The following is a 16,433-nucleotide window of genomic DNA, read 5'->3' on the forward strand; positions in this document are numbered from 1 at the left end:
CATGCTGTGAGACAACCACCCAAATTTTGATGAGCACAGCACTGTAATGGATGGTATCTTCTGTGTTGGACAATTTGATATGGATTTGGGGTTTTTAATTGTTTGGTTGTTTTTTTCATCAAACTGAAGATTTCTGAGTCTCTGGTACGGTTGTGCCTGCCGATGCAAATATTGAAAGAACTTCCAAACAGGCCAGCATACACAACGCTACTTCTCTGGCCAGGAACACAAGTCGACTGTTTTGTCTCCTTTAACAAAATTTTTTCTCAAGGACTACACCATGCTCGACACGAAGCACGGGCATGCCCTTTGGCAAGAGCTCTCATTCCTCTTCCCTGCCACCTTCCAACCCTCCAGGTGAATAACAACCTCCCTGCTTTCCTCCAGCCTATACAAGACAGACAGACTACCCCTGCACCTCCCCATCCCTCCCTTCTGGAAGAAGACTACACTCGTCAGCCCCCCAGTCCTCTCAAGGACACACCAAATAACAGAGCAAGGCAATCACATGGCAAAGAAAGATCATCACTGCTACATCAGAAAAGAATCCCCCACCCTCTGAAACACAACCCTAAGCCCCACGGATATGGACATCTCTGCCAGCAGGCTCCAAAGAGTCCAAACAACACATGCAGGGGATTTTCTTTGGGAACTCAAACCCATCACAGCCCAGCATGACGACCCTCCAGGAAGGCTGAAAAAGCAGGGGCCAGCCACAGCTCCCGAGCACTCTTCATATACCTTGTGGAAGAGCTATTCTTACTGACGCTTTCTCCACCTGCACGCTGAATGGCCAGCTCATGCTTCCCCTTTCAGGTAGGCATGCTCTGCCTGAACAACACAGCAAGAGCCTTGTCACCCAAGGGATTTAGTACCCATGGAATACCTCTCCTTCATTAGCATGACCCACGCATCACACACCCAAACAAAAGCCACGAAGGAAACGCCACAACTTGTTCACTGAGTACGTCTCCTCAATGCCCAACACAACCACACAAAGAAAGGCATTGGGGTCCCTCCCACATATCTCCTTGCTGCTGACTGCTCACACTGTGCCTGGAAGCAGCAGGAAAGCAACGAGAGCAGGCAGTGGTGCTTTGCTGCTTCAAACCTACAGGCATTACAATCCAGGCAACGTTTGCTGATCCAACATAAAGATACCACAACTGAACAGGAACAAATGTACAGCTGTCTCTCAAACACATCCACTTCAGGTGCTGAGATACTTACCTGTAGCATCACTGGTTGCCTCTTCAGAAAAGAAACTTTTTCAGGGGAGGGGAATTGCTTTTCAAGGACATTTTAAATTAACATCATAGCATTTCTGGGGAAACTGGGCAGGAAAAAATGACTCATGTTCTGCACAAACTGGACAGTGCACAGTGCCCCTTATGAACTTCTATCACAGGGGAAGCAGGAAGGAGCCCTGAAAGCTAAGGACGGTCTTTCAATGCGGAACTTAGCTCAGGAGACTGGAAAAGCCATCTCCTACACTGATGGGAAATCGCCCAAACATCTGCCACCTGACAGCTGCCAAAATTCAGCACTCCGCCTCTCATCCACTGTTACCAACACATTGCCAATGTGACAGAAATAAAACCAAAAGGGTGGGCGGTTTTGGTGAGGGGAGAGAAGGAAACCAAAGGATCCCATTCTGCTGTAGTGAAATGCAAATTCTGGCAGTGTCTTGAATACGGAGACCCCTTCTTCCCCTCCCTAGCAAGACTAAGAGCAGAGAAGTAACCAAGGAGAAGTTCAGAAAAGGCTGGCAGCATGATCCAAATTTGGAAAAGCTTCTCTTTGAGCAACAGCATTCCACACCAGAAACAAGTGATTGAAGTCATGAGCAGTAGATGTCTTTGCAAGCAGTAATACCACAAGGAATAACAGCACCCTAAGCTATGCCAAACTTCAGGAGGTTCTGAGAGGATCCTGGGCAAGCACCACTGTGTGCTGGGACGCTTCCTGAGGTTTTCTACTGGAACTCACTATCTCGAGCCTTGGGAAATGGAATCTCCACAGCTAAGCAGACATTCTCCAGTCCTTCCCCAATGACGCAGACCATCTTCTAACCAGCATCTCCATTTCCATCAGACAAGACTGTCCCCAGCTCAGGGCCACCCTCCCTGTGATGCTTGCCCAGGCCCTACTGGATGCCACTTGCAGGATCACTGCCACAACACTCAGATATTGCTCCAACACAGTAACATGCTCCAGCTCTAAACCCCGCTCCAAGCATGACCCAGGCCTTTGCACATCCGCACCTTCCCTCCTGATCAGCACAAAGAACGGAGGGAGGCATGCAAACCCACTCACTCTCTGGCAGACTCTTCCCAGCTGCGTGAACTCCACCCAGAATGCTTTTGCTTTTCAGCAATCTCAGGTGGAAACACCACAGAGCTGCACATTAGAGTGCTTGAACAGTCTGTGATCAGAGCTGTGACAGCTCTGATCCCAGTCCACACGGATTTTACTCTTTCAGAAAACCACACCAAACGCTGAAGCACAAGCAGTCTCACGATGTCCAATGGTTGAGAAATTTTCTACGACAGAAAACACAGTGCGGGGTTTGCCGTGCACATGCATGTATCTGAACATGTTAATAATAACAAGACAACACACCACCTCTACCGCAGCCACCTGTGCAAGTGCACAAGTAGGGGAAGTCCAAAGATTACAAAGATTACACTCACCTCCTCATGTGCCCTTACAAATCCTGCCTGGTGAGGTTGCCATCATGGCAACACCAACAGCTGCGGAAGCTCCTGCAGGTACCCACCACAACACAAGGACAGAAGATTGAAGCACTATCCTCCCAAAACACCCTTCCCAAAACAGCAGCAAAAATATTCATCAGAACAAATTCAGCAGTCTGCATCTCAACCCCCCTTACCAACAACACATTGCCTATGTCAATCAGGCAGCAGCACAAGGGACTGTCTCTGCTGGGAGATACTCATAACCCCAAAAGAGACACTGTGGGCATTTCAGTACCACATACTATCTCAAGATCCACAAGGCCTCATACTCCAGACCCTTGGAACCTGCAAAAAGATCCTGGGCAAGAACACTCTCTGCCCTTCCTGCCTCATGCGTTCCTCTAGGCAGCCTCCATTCCCCAATCCAAGACATGTGTCCTCAAGACAAGCACATCATCTCCCGTTCTTATCTTCTTACACCATGCCCCATGCTCTTCCCACTTCCCTCCCACACAAGTCCTCCCGCTGCTCAAGGTCACCCTTCACATCAGCAGATGCCCAGGCCCTACTCAATGCCACTGCCACATTCACCTCCAGGAACATGCAACAGTTTCCTTGCCCACCTCAGGCCTCACTCCAGATTTTCCAGAGCCTTCCCACCAAAGATAGCACCATAAATAAACATACAGATGGTATCACACACACAGCACCCAGCAGAGTTTCTGCAGCTGACCCTTCATGTTTGGCAATGCTTCAGCATTCTCAGAAGGAAACGTGGCAGACCTGGGACCAATACTCTTTATAAAGGTGACGCTGGGACAGCTCGAGAGGACCATGGCACTGATTTCATGCTCTGAGGGAAAAACAAAAATGTTGACACGTACAGCACTGTAATGGATGATATCGACTGAGTAGGAGCATTTGGTTTGGGTTTTGTTGGGGGGGCTGGTTTTTTGGCTTTGGGTTAGTTTGTTTATTTCTCTTTTCTTGTAAAAAAAGATGATTTTCAATGCTTGTGAAATGATGTGACTTCTGATCTAAATATTGAAGCAACATCAAAACAGGCCAGCGTACTTCATGACACTTCACTGGTGAGGCATGCACTCCAGAACCTGGGGGGAAGGGAGAGAAGGAAAAGAAAAAGAAAATTCCCGTCTCTAACACCTACCTTGTTGGGTGACGCTCCTCTCCCTGAACACTTTACACTAGCAACTAGCATTACAACGCACTTGGAAAAACAACATGGGAAAAGTACGTATTGCCTTCCCTACTTTCATAATTCCTCCAGTTGGTGAATAAAAATGCAGAAATTACACCACGGGGAGAGAACACCCTGAACACCCAACTGTCACCTTCCATCACAGCTCTCGCAGAAGGGAATCAAATCAGGACGAGGACAGAGTTTGCGACAAGAAACCACAGTTCATACCAGCATGGTCAGCAAAAAGCAACTCTAAGAAGCAGTACATAGTGCCTGCGGGACTGCCACCACCACAGCCTGCATGCCTGGCACGCCTTCAGCAAGCTCGGGTGGAAATGCTGCACACCAGCAAGCCTGAACGTCCGCAAAGCTGATGTCGTGGCACCTCACATCGCAGTCGGCAGGGACTTCATTCCACGGGACAACAGCCCACACCCACAACAGCAAAGCTCAGCTGCGGACGGCCACCGCTGCGGGGTGCGGCAACACCTTGCTTGCTTGCTTGCTCGCTTCCCCCCCCCCCACAGCGAGAGCCCGGGGGCTCCGGCAAGGACGCCAAGGTCCCGTGAACACCCTGAAGAAGCACCCGCCAGGCCCCCACCGCCCGCGGGCCCCGGCGGCGGAGCCCGGCTCCCACCAGCGCCTGCCCAGGGCCCGGGCGACAAGGGCCACAAGAAGGGGGAAGGGGCGAGAGGCGACAAAGGGGGGGGCACTGACCGTGTCCACGAGAGCGGGCGCCTCCGGCTGCGTCTCCTTCGCCGCGGGGCCGGGCGGCGGCGGGAAGTTGGGGCTGAAAACCATCAGGTCGCTCTTGCCCGCGCCCTCCGCCACGCACAGGCTCCGGCTCTGGCGCTGCGAGTACGACCAGCTCCCCACTTCGCTGGCGCACACCAGCGTCGCCGGCCCGGGCCCCGACAGCACGGCCGCCCGCGGCGCCCACCGCGACGCCCCGTACAGCACCACCGCCAGCAGGAACAGGCTCGACACCGCGCAGATGGCCACCACCAGCCACACGTTCGTCGCCGCCGCCGCCGCCGCCGCCGCGCCGCCCTCCGCGCCCGCCGCCGGCCGCAGCCCCGCCCCCGACGAGGACGAGCCCGAGCCCGCGGCCGCCAGCGCCGCCTCGGCGCCCTCCACCAGCGACACGCTCAGCGTGGCCGTGGCCGAGCGCGCCGGCTCCCCGTGGTCCCGCACCACGATCACCAGCCTCTGCCGCGGGCCGTCCGCCTCCTCCAGCGCCCGCGCCGTGCTCACCTCGCCGCTGTACAGCCCCACGCGGAACGGGCCCTTCCCCCGCGGCTCCCACAGCTCGTAGCGCAGCCACGCGTTGTAGCCCGAGTCCGCGTCCACCGCGCGGATCTTCGCCACCACCTGCCCCGCCGGCGCCCCCCACGCCGCCCACGCCCACAGCGCCCCCGAGCCCGAGCTCGAGCCCGGCCCCGACGAGCCCGCCGCCCCGCCACCCGGCCCGCCCCCGGCAGGAGCAGGCGGGAGCAGCGCCGGCGCGTTGTCGTTCTCGTCCACCACGAAGAGCTGCACCGTGGCGTTGCCGCACAGCGGCGGCTCCCCCGCGTCCACCGCCCGCACCTCGAACTGCAGCACCTGCACCTCCTCGTAGTCCAACGGCTGCAGCGCCCACAGCCGCCCGCTCTCCGCGTCCACCGACACGTAGCTCGACGCCGCCCGCCACCCCCCGCCCGCCACCGCGCCCCCGCCGACGCCCTCCGCCACCGAGTAGCTCACGCGCCCGTTGCCCGCCTCGTCCGGGTCCCGCGCCCACAGCCGCGCCAGCTCCGCGCCCGCCGCGTTGTTCTCCCGCGCCAGCACCGTGTACACGGCCTGCGCGAACGCCGGCGCGTTGTCGTTCACGTCCGACACCGGCACCCGCACCCCGCGGCTGGCGCGCAGCGCCGGCGCCCCGCCGTCCTCCGCCCGCACCTCCACCTCGTACTCCGACACCCGCTCCCGGTCCAGCGCCTCCCGCAGCACCAGCGAGTACGAGCCCGCGAACGTCGCCACCAGCCCGAACGGCGCCGCCGGCCACACCGCGCAGCGCACCCGACCGTTCGCCCCCGAGTCCCGGTCCGACACGCTCAGCAGCGCCACCACCGTCCCCACCGCCGCGTCCTCCGGCACCGGCACCGACAGCGACGTCACCCACACCTCCGGCGCGTTGTCGTTCACGTCCAGCACCTCCAGCTCCACGCTGCAGTGACCTGACAGCGGGGGCCAACCTTTGTCTCTCGCTTCGACCTCCAGGTCATACGACTGAACGTCCTCGAAATCCAGGTCACCAGCAGTCCGTATTTCCCCGGATTTCATGTCAATTATGAAAAGTTCCTGAACTTTGCCAGAAACAGTGTCGCTAAACGAATAATATATCTCCTGATTAATTCCTTCGTCTTTATCTGTCGCTGTTAGCTGGTAAAACACAGTTCCCGGGGCAGTGCTCTCTGGCAGCTGCACTTTATAAACTGACTGGTTAAACTGGGGGGCGTTATCGTTGGCGTCCAGCACCGAGATCACCAGCTCCATCGTGCTCGTCAGCGACGGACGGCCCCCGTCACTCGCCGACAACACCAAACGGTGCTCAGGCATCGTCTCGCGGTCCAGCGGTCTCCTTAAAACAAGGACTACGAGAATTTTATTTTCGTCTTTGGATTTCACTTCCAAACCGAAGTGCTCGCTGGGGCTGAGGGTATAGGAGAGCTGCGCGTTGGCTCCGACATCTGCATCCGACGCGCCCTCCAGCGGGAACCGAGACCCTGGGGGGGAGTTCTCCGGTAAACTGAGGTTTTTCCGGGCGGCGGGGAAGAGCGGCGCGTTGTCGTTGATGTCGGTCACCTCCAGCTCCACGTGGAAGACGCGCAGCGGCCGCTCCACCAGCACCTCCAGGCGCAGGGCGCACGGCGCGCTCTTCCCGCACAGCTCCTCCCGGTCCAGCCGCGAGCTCACCACCAGCGCCCCGCTCGCCCCGCTCACCTCCACGCTCGCCCGCCGGCCCTGCGCCACCAGACGCAGCCGACGCGCCTCCGGCTCGCCCGCCTCCAGGCCCAGGTCCTGCGCCAGCCGGCCCACCACCGTCCCGGCCTTGGCTTCCTCCGGCACCGAGTAGCGCACCTGCCCGCCGCCCAGCGCCCAGGCCGCCTGCAGCACCAGCACCCGCACCACGGGCCCCCAGCACACGCCCATCGCCGCCGCCGCCCGCACGGGCCCCGCACGGCTCCCCGCCGCCGCCCGGACGCACCGGCTCTCCTGCCCGCCCCGCGCCGCCCCCCGCGCTCACAGCCGGGCTCTCCGCCGCACCGGGGCGGAGCCGCCTCCCCGCTCCGACCCCGTTCCTGAGCCTGCAGCGACACCGTGTGCTGCTCCGACGCCTCGCACGCTCCCCACCATCGCCAGCCCGCCGCCTCTCGCCTCGCTTCCTTCCGTGCTCCTCCTGCTTTGCCCCCTTCCTTCCTTTTTCCCCTCCTCCTCGCGTCTTTGCTCTTGCCTTCGTCCATTCTTCTTTCCTCCTTCAGTTATCTCTTCTTATGCGTTTATCGCCTTCTTCCTTCCTTTCCTGACACTTCTCTTCTTTCTTCCGTTCCGTCTTCTCTTTCCAACTCCTTTCTGCTTTCTTCTCTTTCCACCTTCGAGGTCCTCTTTCTGCTCTTCCTTCTCCTTTTCGTTCCCGCCCTGACGTGCCCAAGTCTTTACTCCCCTTTCCCTTCTCCTTCCATCCTTCGCTCTTCTTTACCGCCGCTGGCAGCTCGCCAGCCGCCTCCGGCGCCGCGGCGGAGACCGTCAAAGACGGAGCCAGCAGCGCTAATTACGGGCCAGCAGCGCCGGAGCGCGGTACTCTAACCAAGGCGGAGACTGTTAGGGACCAACTCTCTTCAGCGTCTAGAGGTAAGGTCGGTGCCTTTTGGTAATCTCCTCTTCCGATCCTTCTTTCCTTCCTTGCTCTCCCTCACCACCTTTCTGTATACAAGTCATAGCGTCCGTGCATGCTAGTAAACTCAATTATCCTTTCTTGTTTTCTTTATCTTTCTCTCCATTGCTTGCTTCCTTCTTGTTTGATTTTCTTTCTCTCTGTTGTGTGTGCCTTCCTTCTCTGCTTTCTCTTTCTCCCTTCCCCTCTCTGCCCTGTCCGTCCTTCCCCTTCTCTTCTTCCCTCTTTGCTTCTTCATCGTCTCCTTTACCAACATGCTTTCCATATGACTACCTCACCCTCACCACGAAGCACGGACATGCCCTGTGGCAAGAGCTATCATTTCCCTTCCTCACCAATTCTCATCAAGCCTTGCACAGCGTCCCTTGGTCCCAAGGATGCCGAGGTCCTCACCTCCATTCACCATGTAGAGATGGCATCAGTGCATCCTGGTAATATCCTCTATCGCCTCTTACTCACTTTCTTTCTTTGTCCTTCTATCTTTCTTCATTGCATACAGTCCTTTTCTTCCATCTTCCTCTCTCTTTCACTCCTTATTTCCTGCTTCCTTTCTCATTACTTTTTCATCCTTTTTCTTTCATCTCTTCTTTTCATCTTTTTTCTTTCCTACTTCTCTTCGTTTGCTTCCTTTTCCTTTTTTGCCTCACCCTGCCCTATCCTTGCTTCCCCTTCTCTTCTGTTTCCACGCTTATCTCTTCTATTCTTTTTCCCCTTTACCAAAAGATTTTCTACATGTCTACACCGCACTCGACATGAAGCACGGGCATGCCCTTTGGCAAAGGCTCTCATTCCTCTTCCCTGCCACCTTCCAACCCTCCAGGTGAATAACAACCTCCCTGCTTTCCTCCAGCCAATGCAAGACACAGGCACTGCTCCTGCATCTCCCCATCCCTCCCTTCTGCAAGAAGTCTACACTCGTCAGCCCCCAGTCCTCTCAAGGACACACCAAATAACAGAGCAAGGCAATCACATGGCAAAGAAAGATCATCACTGCTACATCAGAAAAGAATCCCCCACCCTCTCAAACATAAGCCCAAGCCCCATGGACTTGGACATCTCTGCCAGCAGGCTCCAAAGAGTCCAAACAACCCAGGGAAGACTTTCTTTAGGGAAATCAAACCCATCACAGGCCAGCACAACAATCCTTCAAGAACACTGAAGAAGCACAGGGCAAACACAGCTCCCAAGCACTCTTCATGTATCTCGATGAAGAGCTATTCTTCCAGCCTCCTTTTCCACCTGCACGTGAATGGCAAACTCTTGCATTCCCTTTCAGGCAGGCATCCACTGCCAGAACAACACAGGGGCATTAGCCCCCACGGAATACCTCTCACTCATTAGCATGATCCACCTGTCACACAGACAAACAAAAGCCACAACAGTAACACCACAGCATTCTCACTGAGAACATCCCCTTGACTCCCCACACAGCCACTCCGTGAAAAGGATTGAGATCCCTTCTCCATCCGTGATTGCTGCCACCCACTCAGGCTGTGCCTGGAAGCAGCAGAAAAGCAGTGAGAGCAGGCAGTGGTGCTTTGCTGCTCCAAACCTACAGACATTACCATCCAGGCAACATTCGGTCGATCCGACATGAAGACACCACGACTAAACAAGAACAAAACTACAGCAGCCTCTCAAAACATATCTTCTTTCTGTACGAGCAACTTACCTGTAACATCACTATGTGCTTCTTCAGAAAACAAATATTTTCAGGACACAAGAATTGGTTTTAAAGGATATTTTTCCCTTAACAGTATGAGAGATTTGGGGGGTTGCTGGACAGAAAATAATTACTCCCGTTCTCCCAACATTTTGCAACCATTGTACAGTCCGCTCCTTGACCTCTCACAGGCTTGGTGCCTTGAACCCTTCCCTGGGGAGCCTGTTCCAGTGACTGGCCATCCTCTCAGTAAAGAAGCTTTTCCTAATGTCCAGTCAAACTTCCTCTGACAAAGCTTCCAACCATTTCCTCGTGGCCAATTGCTGGTCACCAGAGAGATGAGATCAGCACTTCCCCCTCCACTGCCCGCCTTGAGGAAGTTGTAGACTGTGATAAGGGCACCCCTCAGCCTTCTCTTCTCCAAGCTGAACAAACCAAGTGACCTCAGCCGATCCTCATAGTCTTGCACTCAGACCTTTCATTATCTTGCTCATCCTACTCTGGACACACTCTAGGAATATGATATCCTTCTTATGTTGAGATGCCCAAAACCACACAGTACTTCATGTGGGGCCACACCAGTGCAGGGTACAGTGGGAAAATCACCTCCCTCAAGCAGCTAGCAGTGCTGGGCTTGATGCACCCCAAGACACATTTGGCCCGCTTGGCTGCCAGGGCACACTGCTGACTCATATTCAGCTTGCCATCAACCCAAACCCCCAGATCTCTTTCCGTGGGGTTGCTCTCCTGCCTCTTGATCCCCAATTTGTAGTGATAAGCAAGATTACCCCATCCCACACACTAAATTCGGCACTTGCTCTTTTTACATTAAATACAGTTGAGGATTGCACAGCTCTCTAGTCTATCCAGATCTCTCTGTAAGGCCTCTCTATCGTTGAGGGAGTCCACAGCTCCTCCTAATTTAGTGTCATCAGCAAACTTACTTAATGTTCATTCACATCCTGCGTCCATATCATCTATAAAAACATTCAAGAGCACTGGCCCTAAAATTCAGCCCTGCAGAACCCCACCGGTGAACTGGCCACCAGCCTCATATAATCCCATTTACTACACCTCTTTGACCCCAACCCACCAGCCAATTGCTCACCCAACACATTCTGCACTTTCTTATGACAAGTAGTATGACAGCTGTATGCTGGACATTTTATCCAGAAGGATACTATGAGAGACAGGGTCAAAAGCTTTGCTAAATTCCAAAAAACCCCAACATCTACTGGCTTAACTTCGTCAACTAGATGGGTAACCTTGTCACAAAAGGAAATTAAGTTAGCTAACGAGGACGTGCCCCTCGTGAACCCATGCTGGCTATGGCCAATGACTGCAGTGTCTCTCAAGTGGTTTTCAATAACTCCCAGAATAACCTTCTCCATAATTTCACCAGGCATTGAAGTGAGACTGACAGGCCTGTAATTACCAGGCTCTTCTCTCTTACCCTTCTGGAAAACTGGGACAACATTTGCCAGCTTCCAGTTGCCTGGCACCTCTCCAGACTCCCAAGACCATGGAAAGATAATGGAAAGAAGTCCCGCAATGACATCGGCCAGCTCTTTCAGTACCCTGCGATGAATCCCATCGGGCTCCATAGACTTTCACGCCTCCAGCTGGAGCAGCATGTCTCAAACAAAGTCAGAGTTCACTGGGAGTTCATCATTGCCCCAGTCACGATCTTCCAACACAGGGCTCCAGGTGTCCCAGGGCCCATCATCAGTGTTAAAGTACAGAGGTGAAGAAGCATTAAACATCTCTGCTTTGTCTACATCCCTATTTGTGAGGTGGCCAACCTCATCCAGTAACAGACCGATGTTATCTCTCAACCTCCTTTTGCTGTTAACATGTTTGAAAAAGCCCTTTTGGTTGTCCTTCACAGTGCTGGAGAGCTTGAACTCTAGTGGAGCTCTGGCCACACAAATTTTCTCCCTACAGGGGCAAACAGCATCTCTGTAGTCCTCCCGTGTCACCTGTCCTTCTTTCCAATGTCCATACACTTTCCTTTTCCACCTAAGTTCTAGATGGTCCCTGCTCAGCCAAGCCAGCCTTCTGTCCTGCTTATTTGACCTCTGACACCCTGGAATTGCCTGCTCCTGTGCTCTTACGAGATGGCTCTTGAAAAGTGAACAGCGTTCATGCACCCCAATACCTTCAAAAGCAGATTCCCATGGGACCTTACTAACTAGTTCCTTCAGCAGCCAAAGTCTGCTCTCCCTATATCCAGGTTGAAGTTATGCTGGCAGTTTTTCTCCTGTTGACAGCCATTTGAAACTCAACTACTTTGTGGTCACTGTGACCAAGACAGCCACCATCACCTCTTCATCCACGAGTCACCCTCTGGTTACAAACAACAAAGCCAGGAGGGCACATTTGCTAGTCAGCTCCCTTACTACCTGCCCCAAGAAGTTCTCTTCAACATACTCCAGGAATTTCCTGGACCTGTTTGCTCTATGATATTCCCAGCTGACGTCCAGGAAGTTAAAAACACCCATAAGGACAAGGGCAGCTGATCTAGAGATATCCCTTGACTCCTTGTAGAATAATTCATCAGTGTGGTCATCCTGGCTGGGTGGTCCAGAGTAGACTCCCACAACAACATCTGCTTTAGTTGCTTTTCCCTTATTCCTTACCCAGAGGCTCTCAACCGTATCCTCGCCTACTGCAAGCACCATACAGTCCAGCCCCTCCTTTATGTACAGCACCACCCGCCCTGCCTACCCCTCCACAAAAGCCTGTAACTGACCATCATGGCACACCCGTCACAGGACTCATCCCACCACGTTTCCCTTATGCCAGTGATGCCGTAGCTCTGGCAATGGGACAAAGCTTCTAGCTCCTCCTGTTTATTCCTCATCCTCCACGCATTACCATGGAGACATTTCAAATGTGTACCAGTGTCCTCAGCATGTCGTGGAACAGACTGAAGGACCTCGCTAGCACACCGTCCCTCAAATGCTGACGTGCCACCCTGTGGCTTATCGCTAGCAAGCCTGGTTTTACCCCTTTCCCCTTCAAATCTAGTTTACAGCTCTTTCAAGAAGCCCTGCTAGCTGGGTTTTTTTAACAACATCAACAGCTTTGGAAGCTGCTACAGATGCCCACCACTACACAGGGACAGCAGATTGAAGCGCTACCCTCCCATAACACATTTCCCAAAACAAGAGGGAAAAGGTTCATCAGAAAAAATTCAGCAGCCTGCATCTCACCCCCTCCTACCAACACCCTCCCTATGTCAATCAGGCAGCAGCACAAGGGTCTGTGATTGGTGAGAGATACTCATAACCTCAAAAGAATCCCAGTCCACTGTAGAGAAATGCAAGAAGAGAACACCAGGGCACAAGGATATGCAGAACTTCTGGAGGTCCTGACAGGATTCAGGCCAAGTAGCACTCTGTGCCAGAACTCTGCTCAAGGTTTTCTACTCGCATCCTCTTCCCCATGCCCTAGGAAATGGCATCTCCAGCTAAGCACACACTCTCCGGTTCTTCCCCAATGACACCGTATGTGTTCTGTCCTGCACCTCCATTTCCTCAGGCAAGACTCTTCCCTGCTCAAGGTCACCCTCCCTGTAATGGATCCCTCCAATGCAAGTCATGCCCTTCTGTGACAGAAGGCCTCCAACTCCAGACCCTTGGAAGCCTGGGAAAGGATCCTGCAAAAGAACACTCTCTGCCCTTCCTGCCTCATGCGTTCCTCTAGGCAGCCTCCATTCCCCACGCCGAGACATGTGTCCTCAAGACAAGCACATCATCTCCCATTCTGGTCTTCATGACATGGCCCATGGTCCTCCCAAGGATTTCCAGTTCCCGTTGACAAGTCTTCCAGCTGCTCACAGTCACTCTTCACAGCAAGAGATGGCCAGGCCCTACTCAGTGCCACATTCACCTCCGTGACATGCCATAGTTTCCTTGCCCACCTCCAGGCTCACTCTGGCTTTAACGGTCCATTCCATCAACAACACCACCATCGAAAAACACACAGGTGGTATCGTGTGCGCGGTGCCCACCCGACACTCTGCAGCTGGCCCATCATGTTTGGCAATGCTTCAGCTCTCTCCCATGGAAATGTTACACACTATGGTGCAACACTCTTTCTAAAGGTGATGTCAGGACAGCTCTAATGGCAATGGCATTGATTTCATGCTGTGAGACAACCACCCAAATTTTGATGAGCACAGCACTGTAATGGATGGTATCTTCTGTGTTGGACAATTTGATATGGATTTGGGGTTTTTAATTGTTTGGTTGTTTTTTTCATCAAACTGAAGATTTCTGAGTCTCTGGTACGGTTGTGCCTGCCGATGCAAATATTGAAAGAGCATCCAAACAGGCCAGCGTACATCACGCTACTTCTCTGGCCAGGAACACAAGTCGACTGTTTTGTCTCCTTTAACAAAATTTTTTCTCAAGGACTACACCACGCTCGACATGAAGCACAGGCATGCCCTTTGGAAAAGGCTCTCATTCCTCTTCCCTGCCACCTTCCAACCCTCCAGGTGAATAACAACCTCCCTGCTTTCCTCCAGTCTATACAAGACAGACAGACTACTGCTGCATCTCCCCATCCCTCCCTTCTGCAAGAAGTCCACACTCGTCAGCCCCCCAGTCCTCTCAAGGACACACCAAATAACAGAGCAAGGCAATCACATGGCAAAGAAAGATCATCACTGCTACATCAGAAAAGAATCCCCCACCCTCTGAAACACAACCCTAAGCCCCACGGATATGGACATCTCTGCCAGCAGGCTCCAAAGAGTCCAAACAACACATGCAGGGGATTTTCTTTGGGAACTCAAACCCATCACAGCCCAGCATGACGACCCTCCAGGAAGGCTGAAAAAGCAGGGGCCAACCATAGCTCCCGAGCACTCTTCATATACCTTGTGGAAGAGCTATTCTTACTGACGCTTTCTCCACCTGCACGCTGAATGGCCAGCTCATGCTTCCCCTTTCAGGTAGGCATGCTCTGCCTGAACAACGCAGCAAGAGCCTTGTTACCCAAGGGATTTAGTACCCATGGAATACCTCTCCTTCATTAGCATGACCCACGCATCACACACCCAAACAAAAGCCACGAAGGAAACGCCACAACTTGTTCACTGAGTACGTCTCCTCAATGCCCAACACAACCACACAAAGAAAGGCATTGGGGTCCCTCCCACATATGTCCTTGCTGCAGACTGCTCACGCTGTGCCTGGAAGCAGCAGGAAAGCAACGAGAGCAGGCAGTGGTGCTTTGCTGCTTCAAACCTACAGGCATTATAATCCAGGCAACGATTGTTGATCCAACATAAAGATACCACAACTGAACAGGAACAAATGTACAGCTGTCTCTCAAACACATCCACTTCAGGTGCTGAGCTACTTACCTATAGCATCACTGGTTGCCTCTTCAGAAAAGAAACTTTTTCAGGGGAGGGGAATTGCTTTTCAAGGACATTTTAAATTAACATCATAGCATTTCTGGGGAAACTGGGCAGGAAAAAATGACTCATGTTCTGCACAAACTGGACAGTGCACAGTGCCCCTTATGAACTTCTATCACAGGGGAAGCAGGAAGGAGCCCTGAAAGCTAAGGACGGTCTTTCAATGCGGAACTTAGCTCAGGAGACTGGAAGAGCCATCTCCTACACTGATGGGAAATCGCCCAAACATCTGCCACCTGACAGCTGCCAAAATTCAGCACTCCGCATCTCATCCACTGTTACCAACACATTGCCAATGTGACAGAAATAAAACCAAAAGGGTGGGCGGTTTTGGTGAGGGGAGAGAAGAAAACCGAAGGATCCCATTCCGCTGTAGTGAAATGCAAATTCTGGCAGTATCTTGAATACGGAGACCCCTTCTTCCCCTCCCTAGCAAGACTAAGAGCAGAGAAGTAACCAAGGAGAAGTTCAGAAAAGGCTGGCGGCATGATCCAAATTTGGAAAAGCTTCTCTTTGAGCAACAACATTCCACACCAGAAACAAGTGATTAAAGTCATGAGCAGTAGATGTCTTTGCAAGCAGTAATACGACAAAGAACAACAGCGCCCTAAGCTATGCCAAACTTCAGGAGGTTCTGAGAGGATCCCGGGCAAGCACCACTGTGTGCTGGGACGCTTTCTGAGGTTTTCTGCTGGAACCCACTATCTCGAGCCTTGGGAAATGGAATCTCCACAGCTAAGCAGACATTCTCCAGTCCTTCCCCAATGACGCAGACCGTCTTCTAACCGGCATCTCCATTTCCATCAGACAAGACTGTCCCCAGCTCAGGGCCACCCTCCCTGTGATGCTTGCCCAAGCCCTACTGGATGCCACTTGCAGGATCACTGCCACAACACTCAGATATTGCTCCAACACAGTAACATGCTCCAGCTCTAAACCCCGCTCCAAGCATGACCCAGGCCTTTGCACATCCGCACCTTCCCTCCTGATCAGCACAAAGAACGGAGGGAGGCATGCAAACCCACTCACTCTCTGGCAGACTCTTCCCAGCTGCGTGAACTCCACCCAGAATGCTTTTGCTTTTCAGCAATCTCAGGTGGAAGCACCACAGAGCTGCACATTAGAGTGCTTGAACAGTCTGTGGTTAGAGCTGTGACAGCTCTGATCCCAGTCCACACGGATTTTACTCTTTCAGAAAACCACACCAAACGCTGAAGCACAAGCGGTCTCACGATGGCCACTGGGTGAGAGAACTTCTATGATAGAAAACGCAGTGCTGGGCTGCTGTGCAGGGTTTGCCGTGCACATGCATGTATCTGAACATGTTAATACTGACAAGACAATACACCATCTCTACCGCGGCCACCTGTGCATGTGCACAAATACGGGAAGTCCAAAGATTACACTCAACTCCTCATGTGCCCTTACAAATCCCGCCTGGTGAGGTTGCCATCATGGCAACACCAACAGCTGCGGAAGCTCCTGCAGGTACCCACCACAAC

General features: G+C 53.3%; 1 protein-coding gene across 1 annotated transcript; it reads right to left on the reverse strand.

The window, feature by feature from the left end:
- Window positions 1-4,350: 4,350 nt before the first annotated feature.
- Window positions 4,351-7,334, reverse strand: LOC142044554 (protocadherin alpha-2-like). Its single transcript, XM_075057142.1, has one exon. It carries the CDS (start codon window positions 7,090-7,092, stop codon window positions 4,351-4,353), a length of 2,742 nt encoding a protein of 913 aa, XP_074913243.1. The 5' UTR covers window positions 7,093-7,334.
- Between the last annotated feature and the right edge of the window lie 9,099 nt (window positions 7,335-16,433).

The sequence above is a fragment of the Buteo buteo genome, chromosome 24 (genome assembly GCF_964188355.1).
Source record: "Buteo buteo chromosome 24, bButBut1.hap1.1, whole genome shotgun sequence".
NCBI classification, from domain to species: Eukaryota; Metazoa; Chordata; class Aves; order Accipitriformes; family Accipitridae; genus Buteo; species Buteo buteo.